We start from the raw sequence: 12911 nt of genomic DNA, 5'->3' as shown, positions 1-12911 counted from the left end.
CAAAAGGGGACGGAAAAAGCACATTGCTGGGTATGAAATAGTGGTGTTAATTATCTAGCCTTGCTGCATTCATTTGTTTGAAAAAGTGTTTTTGGTAAAACCCTGAGAACCTATTTTTTCAAAGAAATAATTGTGACCTGTAGACCTCTAATTTGTGCTCAGTCAGTTGGTTGTGAAACACCACCTCAGTCCACATGCTGAGTTCAGGAGAGAACTGACACCTGACAACAGGTGAGAACAGGTTTTAAAAAACCCTGACGTAAGGGGTTCATATTAGAGACTGTGGAGGAAAATGTCTGAAAAGAGACAGTGCACACAAATAGCTCCTCCTAAGTTTCAACATGGCGCCTGAAGGTGACGATCATTTGCTCTCATTTGTAAGCAGTCCGCACGCAGATGTAATTTCTCGCCAAACGACATCACTCTGCTCAAGTGCAATTTGGAAACTATAACACATGGCACTGAATAAAAGATGGATTCATTTCTTCTGTGTGTAACAAAATTATATCAACGCGTGTGAATATGAGTCCCCCGTTTTTCTTGGTGATGAATGGAGCCTGCTGGTAATGAAACCAGCCGACCTCTGACCTTTATCGCTGCTCAGCTGATGATGATCTGCAGAGGTCGGACCGACTCCAGAGCAGTGTGAAATTTCAGGCTATTATCTGAGCTCCACTGTGAGCTGTTTTATTCCCACACGGATCAGATTTCTCATCTGGTGGCAGAATGACAACCTTTTTATTTGCAACACAGAAATGAACCAAACGAACGAGATGAACCAAGGGAAAGCAGAATGCCTTTACACGCAGGCTGGAAAGGTCTGAATATGTTACAGCGAACAGTCCAAAACAATGGTGTAACACAGAAAAGCAGCAGTTCCTCTCACCGAAGAAGCTTCGAAGAATTGGTTACATACGCTGTGGATTTCTCCTCGTGAACTAATCAATGAACCAACAACGTTAACGTTAAGGTCTTTAGGGCCAAGTCTGAGTCGAGCCTCTCGTCAGAGGAGCTGAGTCATTTAAGAGGAGTCAGTCAAGTCAGGTGATGCAGGGAAAAGTTCTTGTTAAGTCCAGCCATCCATCCATGATATCATTTGAGACCAGTCAAAGTCATGTTAGGTCATATGAGACAGGTCTGAGACCAGTCAACATCTAGTCTCAAGTCCCTCGTGACACATGAACAGTTAAAGTCCAGTCCTTTGAGAAAAGTCTTGTCTCAAGTCACTGGAGACACATTTCAAGTCATTTGTGTCCAAGTCTGAATAAAATCATCATTTGAAATGACTCCAAGTCAAACCTCAAGTCATTTGAATCAAGTCTGAAATAATATTAGAAAGGTCTCAGTCTCAAGTCACTGGAGACAAGTCTCAGCCTTTTACTAAAGATCTGAGCACAGTCACAAGTAAACTGAGACAGGTCCGAGTTGAGTCTTAAGTCGTTTACAACAGATCTGAGTCACGTCTCAAGTCATTTGAGACAAGTCTGAAATAATATTAGAAAGGTCTCAGTCTCAAGTCACTGGAGACAAGTCTCAGCCTTTTACTAAAGATCTGAGCACAGTCACAAGTAAACTGAGACAGGTCCGAGTTGAGTCTTAAGTCGTTTACAACAGATCTGAGTCACGTCTCAAGTCATTTGAGACAAGTCTGAGTCAAGTCTGAGTCAAGTCTTCGATCACTGGAGTCAGGTCTCACGATTTGACATAAGACAGTCTTAAGTCAATTGAAAAACATGGCTCGTCACTGGGAAGTTACTTGAGGTCTTAAGCCACTGGACACAAGTTCAAGTCTCAGGTTATTTATAAGAGTTCTGATCTGAAACAACAAAACAAATCTCCAACCATTTAAGACGAGTCTTAATTATCTGAAAAAGGGCCAAGTCTTCCTCGTTTTAAAACACACACACACGTCTGTTGGTTATAGTCTGGAGGTTCTCAATAAGAGAATGGATTGTTGAAAACTGGATGGATTACAAATTCAGGCCGTCAAAATGAGCATAAAGCAAAAAGCTTTATTAACACTGACAATAAAACAATAAGGATGACGGCTTCAGACAGCTTAATGAGGTTGTCATTATCAGCCACACTAATGAATTGCCACTACAATGAGCAAATTCCGCTCGATTAAATTCCATTATTCACCCTCTCCTCCATCTTTTTTTCCCCTCCCAGAGAGAGATTTCATTTGTTACCCAACAATAGAGCGATCAGGTAATCGAGACAGATCAGCCGCGGGACGCCTCCAGCTTGCATGAATTTTAACAGGAGGTGGAGAAGCTTTGCCCTCACATTCATTCAGGACATTTATATGGAATTAGACTGCTGATTGGATGTCATGCTGCTCAGAGCAAGATGCTGAGGTCACATTGTCAATCCATGGGACATCCAGGTTTGATTATCTGTCTATGATTGGCTGTGGAAGGCTGAAGACAGACCTACAGTGACATCACCTGTCACCCAGTTACCAGGTGGGATTAGGTTTAGGTCAGGATGGGGATGTCACTCCATCGCATTCAAGCAGAGAGAGATGTCTGAACAACTACTGATCAGGGCCAAAACAAATGCAGGTCAAACACAAAGGACAGGTTTCTAACAGTCCCGCAGCTTTTGTCTAAAGTTAACAGAGACGTCTGAGCCAAGTCTCAAGTCAAGTCTCAACGATTTTGAGAAAAGTCTGAGTGAAGTCTGAAGATCTGAGCTGAGTTTCAAGTAATTTGAGACCAATTTCATATCACGTAAGACAATGATGTCAAGTCGTGCAGATACACCTGGTCCAGTTTTACAGTGTGTTGTGCTTTAAGCTTAAAAAAAAAGAAACAAAAAGGACACCTCCATCAAAGCTGCTACAAACAATAACAGACTATAAGCTACAGTCAGTATTTCCAAATGTGAAAATTCAGCATGTATCTAGCACTTATAAGCAACATGTGTCTAGATGTTGGTGGTCTCCAGAGGCTGAATCCTGGTGGGTTTGTTTTTGACCTCCTTCCCTTTTGTCCCACAGACGATGTGTTTCTTCCCTCACAGGGACCATCTGCTGCTGTGTTTTGTCCGGAGTTAGAACAGCACGGTGTGATATTAGCAGGAAGCACCTCAGAGAGAGAAAACCAGGCTCCAGCGTTCACACGTCCTCAGACTGTGCAAAGATCTGCTGCCTGAAAACTAAGTGAAATGTTTCTGCAGAGCTCTGAAGTCTCTCAGACTCAAACTGCAGCTCTTAGTTCTTAATCCAGAACTAATGTTATGTCCATGTCTTGTCTCTGTTTCCTGCACATCATATCTGCAGAACACAAACAAACTCAGACCAGGATTTAATGGATAAATTAAATATTTATCCTTATTTTTTAACCCCTTTAATTTATACATTAATTAATCTATTAAGCACCCGCTTAACACTGAATTAAAACACCTTATTTTAATAATTATTAACTGGCAAATGACCAATTTTATGATTTTATGAATGCTAAGGGATTCAATGTCATAATGGTTCTGAGTTCCATCAAAATGCTATGGAAGGCATCCCTGTGGATTGGAGATGAAGACTCTTCCAGCGCTGTTGCACCTCTCTCTCTCTACTCTCTAATTTCTAATGAATTCATAAAAACACCCAAAAACATATCCAAAGAAAGAAAATATTATTGAAGACCAACTGAAAAGGAAAAATCCACCACCTAGCATTCAGTTGATAATTTTGTGACTCTTCACATTCATCTTGCAAACCCCTGGGAGGGGGGTCCTGACCCTGGGGTCGGGAACCCCGGCTGCTCTCCTCAGCTGCACTGCACATTGAACAGTCACAGCCAGAGAAGTGATGCTTGACTTTTTTTCTTCTTCTATGGATCGAGGCTGTCGTGCTGCCGGAGGCTCTGCTCTCCTCCCGCCTCTGACAGTTTATATGGAACGATGCAGGAGGGTTCCCGGTGTTTTCATTTCTCCCTCTGTTATTTTCTCACCTCTTTTATTTATTTATTTATTTTTTTGTTTTTTTTGTTTTTTTTTTTGGCCGAGCCTGCAGCGAGCTCATAAACAGAGCCTCGGTGGTTCTGTCTCTCCCACGCAGAGATGGAAATATAATGCAGCAGCGTGAGCGACTGTCGCAGCAGAGCGTCCTCCTGCAGACCAGCCTGGGCTCAGACTGTGTGATTCTGTGTGAAATGGATGTGCAAATGTTATGCAAATGCACTGAGAGCATATCACAGTTTCAGATGGAGGATCTCACCTCTGACACCCTCAGTGAATCTCCTGAAGAGGCCAGAGTGTTTTATTAACAGAGCAACTCCTCGGAGTCAAGACAGGACAGCTACTGATGATTCATCTATTCTTAAAGCTTTACCAGTAATGTTTTCAAAAATACAAAGTTTGTCCGGAGGGTGGTGTTAGAGGAAAGATAATGGAGTCACTGAAACAGAGGAGGTTTATCCTCTGGAGAGCAGGTATGAGATCAGGACATTTCAGGACCATCTGCACAGCAACGGCTGAGTGGTATCTTTACTTGCAATGAGTTGTTGATATTGCAGCAGTGCTTCCTTTCCACAACTTCAAAACCTTTGAAAATCTCGTCTTTGCTGACATCCAGTTATTTAACTGCTGCAGTGACGTACAGGTGTGACTCCAGGACCCCCCATAACATCACTGTCACATCTGTTACATCACTGGTTACAGGTGCAACAACACACACGTGATAACACACCCAACCACGTGCATCTGAGGGGTCTGAATACTCCCACTCGAGTTCCAGAGTATGCAGAATATTTAAATTTGATGAAATCGTAATAAACAATCTTCAGCTTAAATACTTTAAATAGTTGACTCAGTGAGTTGTCAGTATTATGTCACGTTAACTGAGAACACGTTACCAACTAAAAACCAGCTGCCGTGAGTCCCTGTGGTCCGTCAGAGTCCTGACTGCAGCTGAAGGTTGTGACAGCGCTGGTGAGCGGCAGCAGGGCGAGGAACCCTCTGCGTCAGCACAATCTGGTTACCCCCACCACCCCCCCCCCCCTTTCCTCCCCTTCCTCACCCCCCAAAGGCATCTCCCGCTAATTTTAGATAAGTGATGTTGTGAGGCCTTTCTGTCCTCATTAAGCTGGCCAGGCTCTAACACATACACATGAATCATACAGCTCATCACTAATTTAGGGCAGTGGAATTGGTTCGTTGCTGTGCACAGCAACACGCCAGATACAGTTTGTCTACACGCTCTGCACACATGGAGGAAGACGAGGCAACAGCTGGGATCAGCTTTTTATGTCAACGCACCGCGAGAAACGTCTCAGCGCGTTATCTCTGCTTCATCCGGCTACGGGATGAAGCTAATGAAGAACCGAAGACTGAGCATGTTTCCTCCACCACTAAGTGACAGCTTCACAGTTTTTTTTATTATTTATTTTGTCCTCTCAAGTTTTAGAGCTGTCAGTCGAGTCTGCCTCGAATCAACGAGAGAAAAGACCATAAACATAACATATTCCCTCACTTTAGCACAGGGTGGTTGTATTGTACATATTTTCTGTTAACTGTTAAATGTCACATAGATTTTCTAACAACGACAGACGTTTTACATTCACTCGTAAACTCTAAAGAAAACCTGTTCGCCTCCCCTCTGATTAACTCCGGCAGCCTCAGAATTTCCACACTTTTCTAAATCCTCTGCTGCTGACGAGCCGTTTCTTTTTTTACACTTTTTCACACATTTCACACTGTCAAAGTCGACCTGCAGCTTCTCTGCTCAACACAGGATTTATCCGGGCTGTGAGAACAGCCCGTGGCCCGCCAACACTTGCCTCATGAAACACTTCAGTATCTACATCTGTCGTCGTGTAGATCACATGTCTGATTGTTCTGGATTAAAGCTGCTCGCCACAGGAGAAATAAAGGATGCTGTCAATCACAAACAACAGAAAAGTCACCTGACGGTGTTCTCTTACCTTGAACAGTCGCAGAATGTTGGCCACCATGATCGACACGGAGCTGGCCGACGCCCCGATGACGCCCACCACCTTGTCCGGCTTGGCAAAGATGGGTGGGTCGCCGTTAGCGCAGCGCACGTCGGATCCATCCCTCTCGATGAGCGCCTGGACGAAGGTGAGCGACTGCTCCAGAGCATAGGTGTCACGCGAACATGTGTCCAGAATTCGTGCCCCGAGCGTCACATTGGGCAGCAGCTCCGGGTCCTTGTTGATGAGGTCGATGGCGAACAACATGGCCTCCAGCCGATGGATGCCCTTTTCTTTTTTCAGCTCACCACACGGCACGCCCCTCTCACCGCGAGCATGCACGGGGAACAAGCCACCCAGGATGATATCACCATCCAGCCGGATGGAGTGGGCGTACTCCTGCTGGGGCTGCTGGGAGTCCACTGACACAGCGGACTTCTGGGAGGCAGAGCCTAGCAGCCAGCAGCTCTTAAGCATCAGCAGAGAGAGGAAGCAGTGGCAGAAGACGATCGGGGGCTTCGAACCCCTCGCCATGTTGTGGTGAGTCGAGCAGCAGGGAAAGGGAGCGGTGGTACGATCGCACAGTCAACAGGGAGGAGGCTGTAGGAGCAGAGCAGGAAGTGTGGCGAGGACGGGACGAGCCAGACCATGGAGTCCCCCTGTTACCAAGGGCAGGGTCGACCACGGCGGGCGCTCCCACCTACAAACACTGACCCCAAGGTTTTCCTGCGGTACAGGTTCTTGTGGTTGGCATGTCTGTCTGAGGAGATGGAGTTTTAAGATCTCAGCAGCTCCAGTTTCACATTCTTCCAGAAACCTGTTGGAGGTTCAGACAGAGGGGGAAACCATCAATACATAATCAATAATCAAGTCTCTCAACCAAAGATCCCTCAAGTAGTAATTCTGAGCACACAAAGACTCCCAGAGGAGAGAGGGGAGGGAAGAGGTGATGGTTAATTTTAGGTCAGTCACCACCGATGATCTATTGAGGTGGTGGATGGTTTTAAACTCCTGGGAGGGGAATGTTTGGCATTTCAGTTTTCAAAATAGTTGCCAATTCATTTTCTGTGGACTAACTGATGAACCGATTGTTTCAGGTCTACTTTACAGCTGCTTTAAGTCATTTTCTCCCTGCTTGTATTCCACTAAGAAGATTTATATACCAGCAGGTGAGTTTGCATTTTCACAACTCTTCCAGGTTCTGTGAGTTTTATTCAGGGAGCTGATACATAAAACATGCAACATTAATCAAGCTCAGTAAACAGGAATAACAATACAAGAACAAGCCTGCTCCTGACGATAAGGTCTTAGAACACAGATTTCTCAGTTTAAATATTAGAGGACTTGGCAGAAGAACATCACAGAATTGGGGTGGGTGTAAAAAAATATTCAGTCAATTAATCAATTCCCTCTTTGTCCTGTTTGTCTGCAAATTCAAAATATGAACCTCACTGTATTTTTTGAGGCTTCGTCTTGCTGTTGATTCCGGGCTGCACTGTTACTGCCACCAGTTATCATGGCTGATATATTTGAGCCTGGGCTCCTAATGAGGTTCCACGAGGGACATCAGTGATTCAACACAACAGTTTTCCACCAGTCTAAGCTGTAAAAAAACCAACATCCAGTTTGACTCACATTCTTTGGTCCTGGGAGAAATTGAGCGATGTACTTCTACATTTACTTCAGTGCTCAGTTTTCCCACATGGCAAGAGAAGTGTGCACCGCTCACTCTGCATTGCTGGCTTGATGTGTGCATTGTGTGCAATGCATTTAATTTTTTTTTTTTTTTTGTCCCCTATTAGAGGACATGTGAGATATTAAACTGATAAGAACAGATGCTACACTTGATCTTAGCCAAATGGCAGAGGAGCCATGTTTTCTGCCCGAGGCATCCTCCTGGCGCAGTTCTCACTTTTCATGATGCAGTATATTTTAATTGAGCATAACAATGGCTGCTGCTCATTACCTCTGCTCAACCTCTCCATTGTGCAGCCCCACAGTTTTGATAAAGACGGCTGTTTTACTTTGCATAAACTCGCAGGGTTCAGCAAACTCATTGATCTTCTTCTGCACGGAAGTTTTAGTAAAAGTTGAAAGACGTTTGCGTTATGAAGAGGAACCAGAGTAAACTGGGCTTGCAGCACACCACATCACAGGCCACACCCATTCCCCTACCCCTCCCCACATTATCATGACCTCTGTTCAATCGGACTGCAGAGAAAACGTGGCCTGGGTTTTGGTTGTAGGCTACCAATCATCTGAAGTATTCAGGTGCTTTCTCAGGCTTTGTGCCCCGATCACTATAAGGCAACATTCGGCCTTTGTCCCGTCTGTCTACCGATCAAAGGCGTAAATCACACTGCATTTTTCTGAGACTTCATGTCAGTGAGTCTCTCACAGTCAGTCAGCCCTAAAAGTGTTTCAATGGCCCAGTTTAACCTGTAGCAGCTTCTGACAGCTCGTGTAATGTGTTTTGCCACAACGGAGGAAATAAATTCATGACAAGTGAAAACAAATCAAAGGAGTCTCCCGACATCTTTACTGCAGAAACAAACCAGGGAGGAAATCTGTCAAACAGCCAAGAACTGCAGATGACGGGGAGCCAAAACCCCAATGACAACTGTGTGTGTGTGTGTGTGTGTTTCATGTTTGAGTTCACTAAAACAAACGTCCTCAACTCTGACCTAAATTTTAACTTCACATGATTCATGTTGAGCCTCTAAAAAGCAACTTAAAGAAACTTCGGGATGTTCAGATGGATACTGGTTTAATGTCAGTGTGTTCAGTACAGAGCTTAAGTCTAAATCCGGTTAGCCTAGCTTAGCATAAAGACTGGGAGAAAGGGGAAACAGCTAGCCTGGCTCTGTCCAAAGTTCAAAAACACATCTGCCCAAAGCTCATTGATTAATGCACTCATCATCAATCTCATTTCTTCAGTTTATAAAAACACAAAAATGTAAAAGCAATGTTTGTATTGGAATCAGTCTTTTACCTCTTACACCGGTTTGTATTTCCTGGATTCATGTTTGAGTCCTCCACCAATTAAAGGGAGCAAAGTCATTCAAGATGGCCTCTTATACTCACAGGACAGGACACACAGGAAGTGGAACAGATCAACTGTCTTTCATCAGGAGGGGGGTCCACTATCTTGTAGTGATGGCACAACAAGACTTTCCTGAGACTTTGCAGTCAAATTTGTTGCTTAAGGATTCACGACTCGAAGCCTCATTCAACACAGAGTTCACTACTGACACTTACTGAGAGCAGCCAAATCATAAATGATCATGTGCCAATGCCATTTCACAAATATTACTGACATTACAGAACGTTGTGCTAAAACAAATAAGGATTCTAACATCTCTTTTTAGTTTCTCATAATCTGCAGTCCTTATCATTGTAGACATGACTGCAGGATTAGATGCACGATTTCATAGATAAATGCTTTTTTGTTCTAGTATTCAGGCAGATGTGAATAAAAAAAGTAAATTTACTTCACATTGCACCGACTAAAAAATAAAAAAAGTTGTTTCATATGTGAGAAACAAACAAAATCAGAAATCAGGAGGAAATTATTTGGAAGAAACCGAGGCCTCGTTTGTCAAACAGGTGATTCTTGGAAAAACAATCAAATACAAAGCTTCACAGACGACTTTACTGTCGTAGCTGACCCCTGCTCCAGAGCCTCTGTGTCATATGTATCAGCACGCACCTTGAATCGTTGTTAAATCTAAAGTTTTTTGGATTTCTAATTGTGTGTTTTTTGATTGTAGTAAGAAGACAAGTGGAAATATTTTGCTTGAATTTTTTGTCTGTATTAAATTTCATTTTCGTGATAGAAATGTGTGAAATAAAAGTCTAAGTGTGTTGTACAACATGTTACAGTAAAATAAGTAAGAAATGCATCATCCAAAAAGTTATTGCCCAAAAGATGAACTGTAATGACTTTGGTGATTTCCTCTGGCTCCACCAGCAGGTCAAAGTCTTTATGCCTTATCCAGTGAAATATATCAACATCTACCAGATGGATTGACACCAAATATTTGTAGAGAGATTCATGAATCCCAGAGGATGAACCGTGCTGACTTTCTTGGTCATCTGACCTTTGCTTTAGCCTCACTGTGAAATCCGGTGATGCTAAAGGAATTCATCCTTAAGTGAGTTCTAAAAACTTTAAAACTACACCTGCTAAACATCAGCATGTTAGCGTAGCCATCGTGAGCTTGGTAGCATGCTAATGTTAGCATTTAGCTCAAAGCAGTGCAGTGCTTAGGTACAGCCTCACAGAGCCAGTAGCATGGCTGCACCTTTAGTGTCTTTGTCCCATTCATCTCATAATTCAGCTGCAAAACTTTCACAACTGTCAAACTGAAATGTCAGTGATGTTTGGAGCTATGGATGTCACCTGTCGCGTGGTGTTCTTCATCTGACACAAGCTCGACACAAACAGTGTTAGGATAGCGAGACAAGATTTGGAGCAGTGGATCACCATGTGCAATGACAAGTCCTCCAAATTAAACAACAAAATGTGTCCATACACTTTTGTCCATGTATTTAGTGTCTATAGTTTGTTTCTGTCTGATGGTTTAACTGTCAGAGTCTGTGATGGACTGTATGATGATCTGCTGGAGGAAAGTAAATGTAGTCAATCAGCTCTTATTGGACGCTGCAGGAGGATTACTCTCGTTTTTACTCACTCATTTTATCTCTCTCTCTCTCTCTCTCTCTCTCTTTCTCTCCCCCCTTTCCCTCCTCTTTCTCTCCTTTATTTTACTGTTCTCTCCATATGTGAGCGCCAACCTCCGTTCCTCCCTGTCTCTCATATCTCAAAAATAATTTCTCAAACACACACGGACACACACACACACACCTCCATCAAACACACACGTTTTCGTTACACACAAACCAAACCGAAACCCTCTACAAAGGAAACCTGGAGGCGCGCGCACTTGCTAATAAAAATTATTAATAACAATAATGGCTAACAATAATAACGCATAATGGCTAACGAAATCGCGGAGGCACCAACACACACACACACATACACACATACACACACACACACCTTTAAGTGCGCGCACACGCTGACGTTTGGTTTAGTTTCTCAAACACACTCCTTGAAAACAAACGCGCGCACGCGATTCAGCACGACCCAAACTGCATTCCAGCAGAATCAGCTTAAATCATAAAATCCTGAATCTGATCCGAAACCAGCTGAACCTCACAACCTGAGATCACCCAGCGGTCTGAGAGAATCGTTAGCGATGGATACTGATTGATTGATTGATTAAGTGATTTATTGATTCCACTGGTAGATTTAGTAACCTGAGGGATTTGACAGTGAGAGCTCGTATCTCCTACATGGTCCCATGTAGGAGATACTAGGAGATAATAATTTAGTTTTAATGATTCAGGATCTGCGCTCAGACCTTTGACTGAAAACTGATCGACTTGTTTTCTTTAACCTGTTCAATCTGTTCAATTACAAATATCGTGATGTGTTCAGGTACCTTTCTCTCCGCAACAGGAGCAGGTGTTTCCTCTCTCAGTGTCACAGGTCAGACAGATGTTTTCTGTCTCCAGCTGTTTGTCACATCACATAAACATTTAGGCTAAATTCCTCCGTGTGGAGACTCGATCCGGCTCCGCATCAGAATCCATAAACCACAGTAAATAAATAAATAAAATTAAATCAAAACTCAAATCCACTTTTTTTCTGTTCCTGCAGTTACAGAGCAGAGCTGGTCCTGGTCCGCATACAGAAGTGGTAAATTCCTCTAAACAGCAGGTCTCTGACGCTCCGGATCACCTGCAGGTGTCGGTTCGCCTACCGGTTCAACCCGCGGATGACGCTCTGAAAGCCCGGGACCCTCTCCTCCCACAGACAGCACTCAGATCAGTGTGTCGGACTGGTTAACACAGTAAAGACATGTTCACATCAGGGTCGGCTGATTCCAGAAGACCGAAGTCACGGACGCGCGTTTTTTTTTTTCTTTGCGCTTGTCGCAGCTCTCCAAAGTGCGCGGTGCGGTACGGCGCGGCGCGGCAGTCCTGCGTCACAGGAAACACGAGAGGCTCTCAGGCTCATCACACCAGCCGAGTTTAGGCTGACGGGAGTCTGAGGGTCTCAGCAAGTTCCCCAGCCAGAGAACTGGCCTCAGGTCCGAGCAGAGGAAGCATGATCCTGGTCCCGACGGAGGGAGAAGTGAGTCCAGGCTGCAGCCGCATCAAACCACAGAGGATGGACGCGAGTGCGGTTCGTGCAGTAACACATGAAGTTAATGAGCTTCATCATGCAGCCTGACAGGGAGAGGAGCGGCTGGAGGTTAAAACTGAAGAGATGGAGGCAGGCCGCCCCCCAGCGGACAACCACAGTAACTACAAACATACAGCTCCTGCAGTTCTTCTTCACGGCTGCATCAAATACACACTTAACATTCAATGGGGCAAGAAGAAATCAGACCCTTTGCCAAAGTAAAAGTGCCAACAGATCAATACAGAAATACTCTATTACAATTAAAAGTACTTCACTCAAAATCGTACAGAAGTATAATCAGCTGGATGTACTTTAAGTATTAAAGGTAAAAGCTTGTTGCTCTGCAAATAAATTGGCTCATGTACATTACTTAGTAGTAAGTAAAGTACATTTACTAAAGCTACTTTTTACTTCACCACACTGACTTCAGCTTCAGTCACTTATTACTTAGCAGATTCGGATCATTAATACTAAATCTTATCAACAAATATATCATGATGTATTATTATAAACTGAGATACTGAGCAGTACATGAAGTAGTTCAATTAACCCCGTCTTTACCAGCTGCATCTTTAGTGATGAATACACATTAATCCATCACTGATTATACTTTAAGTATATACTGATACCAATATGTTTATACTCTAACTGATGTAAATTATGCTTCTTTCACTCACTCTAAGAGAAAACACTTTGAGAACACCCACGTTTTTCCCCTTTATATT

At 43.6% G+C, this 12911-nt stretch overlaps 1 protein-coding gene and 1 pseudogene across 1 annotated transcript in view; both read right to left on the bottom strand.

Annotated features, from left to right (window-relative positions):
* The window catches only part of LOC121181908 (metabotropic glutamate receptor 8-like), an 84200-nt gene extending 77733 nt beyond the window's left edge, over positions 1-6467 (bottom strand). The window contains exon 1 of the mRNA XM_041038135.1: positions 5925-6467. Within this exon, the coding sequence (XP_040894069.1) occupies positions 5925-6467 (543 nt within the window). The remainder of the gene's footprint in view (positions 1-5924) is intronic.
* A 1220-nt stretch (positions 6468-7687) lies between these two features.
* On the bottom strand, positions 7688-7807 carry LOC121182730 (annotated as a pseudogene).
* Between the last annotated feature and the right edge of the window lie 5104 nt (positions 7808-12911).

This window comes from Toxotes jaculatrix, chromosome 5, assembly GCF_017976425.1.
Source record: "Toxotes jaculatrix isolate fToxJac2 chromosome 5, fToxJac2.pri, whole genome shotgun sequence".
Lineage (NCBI taxonomy): Eukaryota > Metazoa > Chordata > Actinopteri > Toxotidae > Toxotes > Toxotes jaculatrix.
Note: the sequence above shows the minus strand (reverse complement) of the source record. Positions and strands in the feature narration are given on the sequence as shown.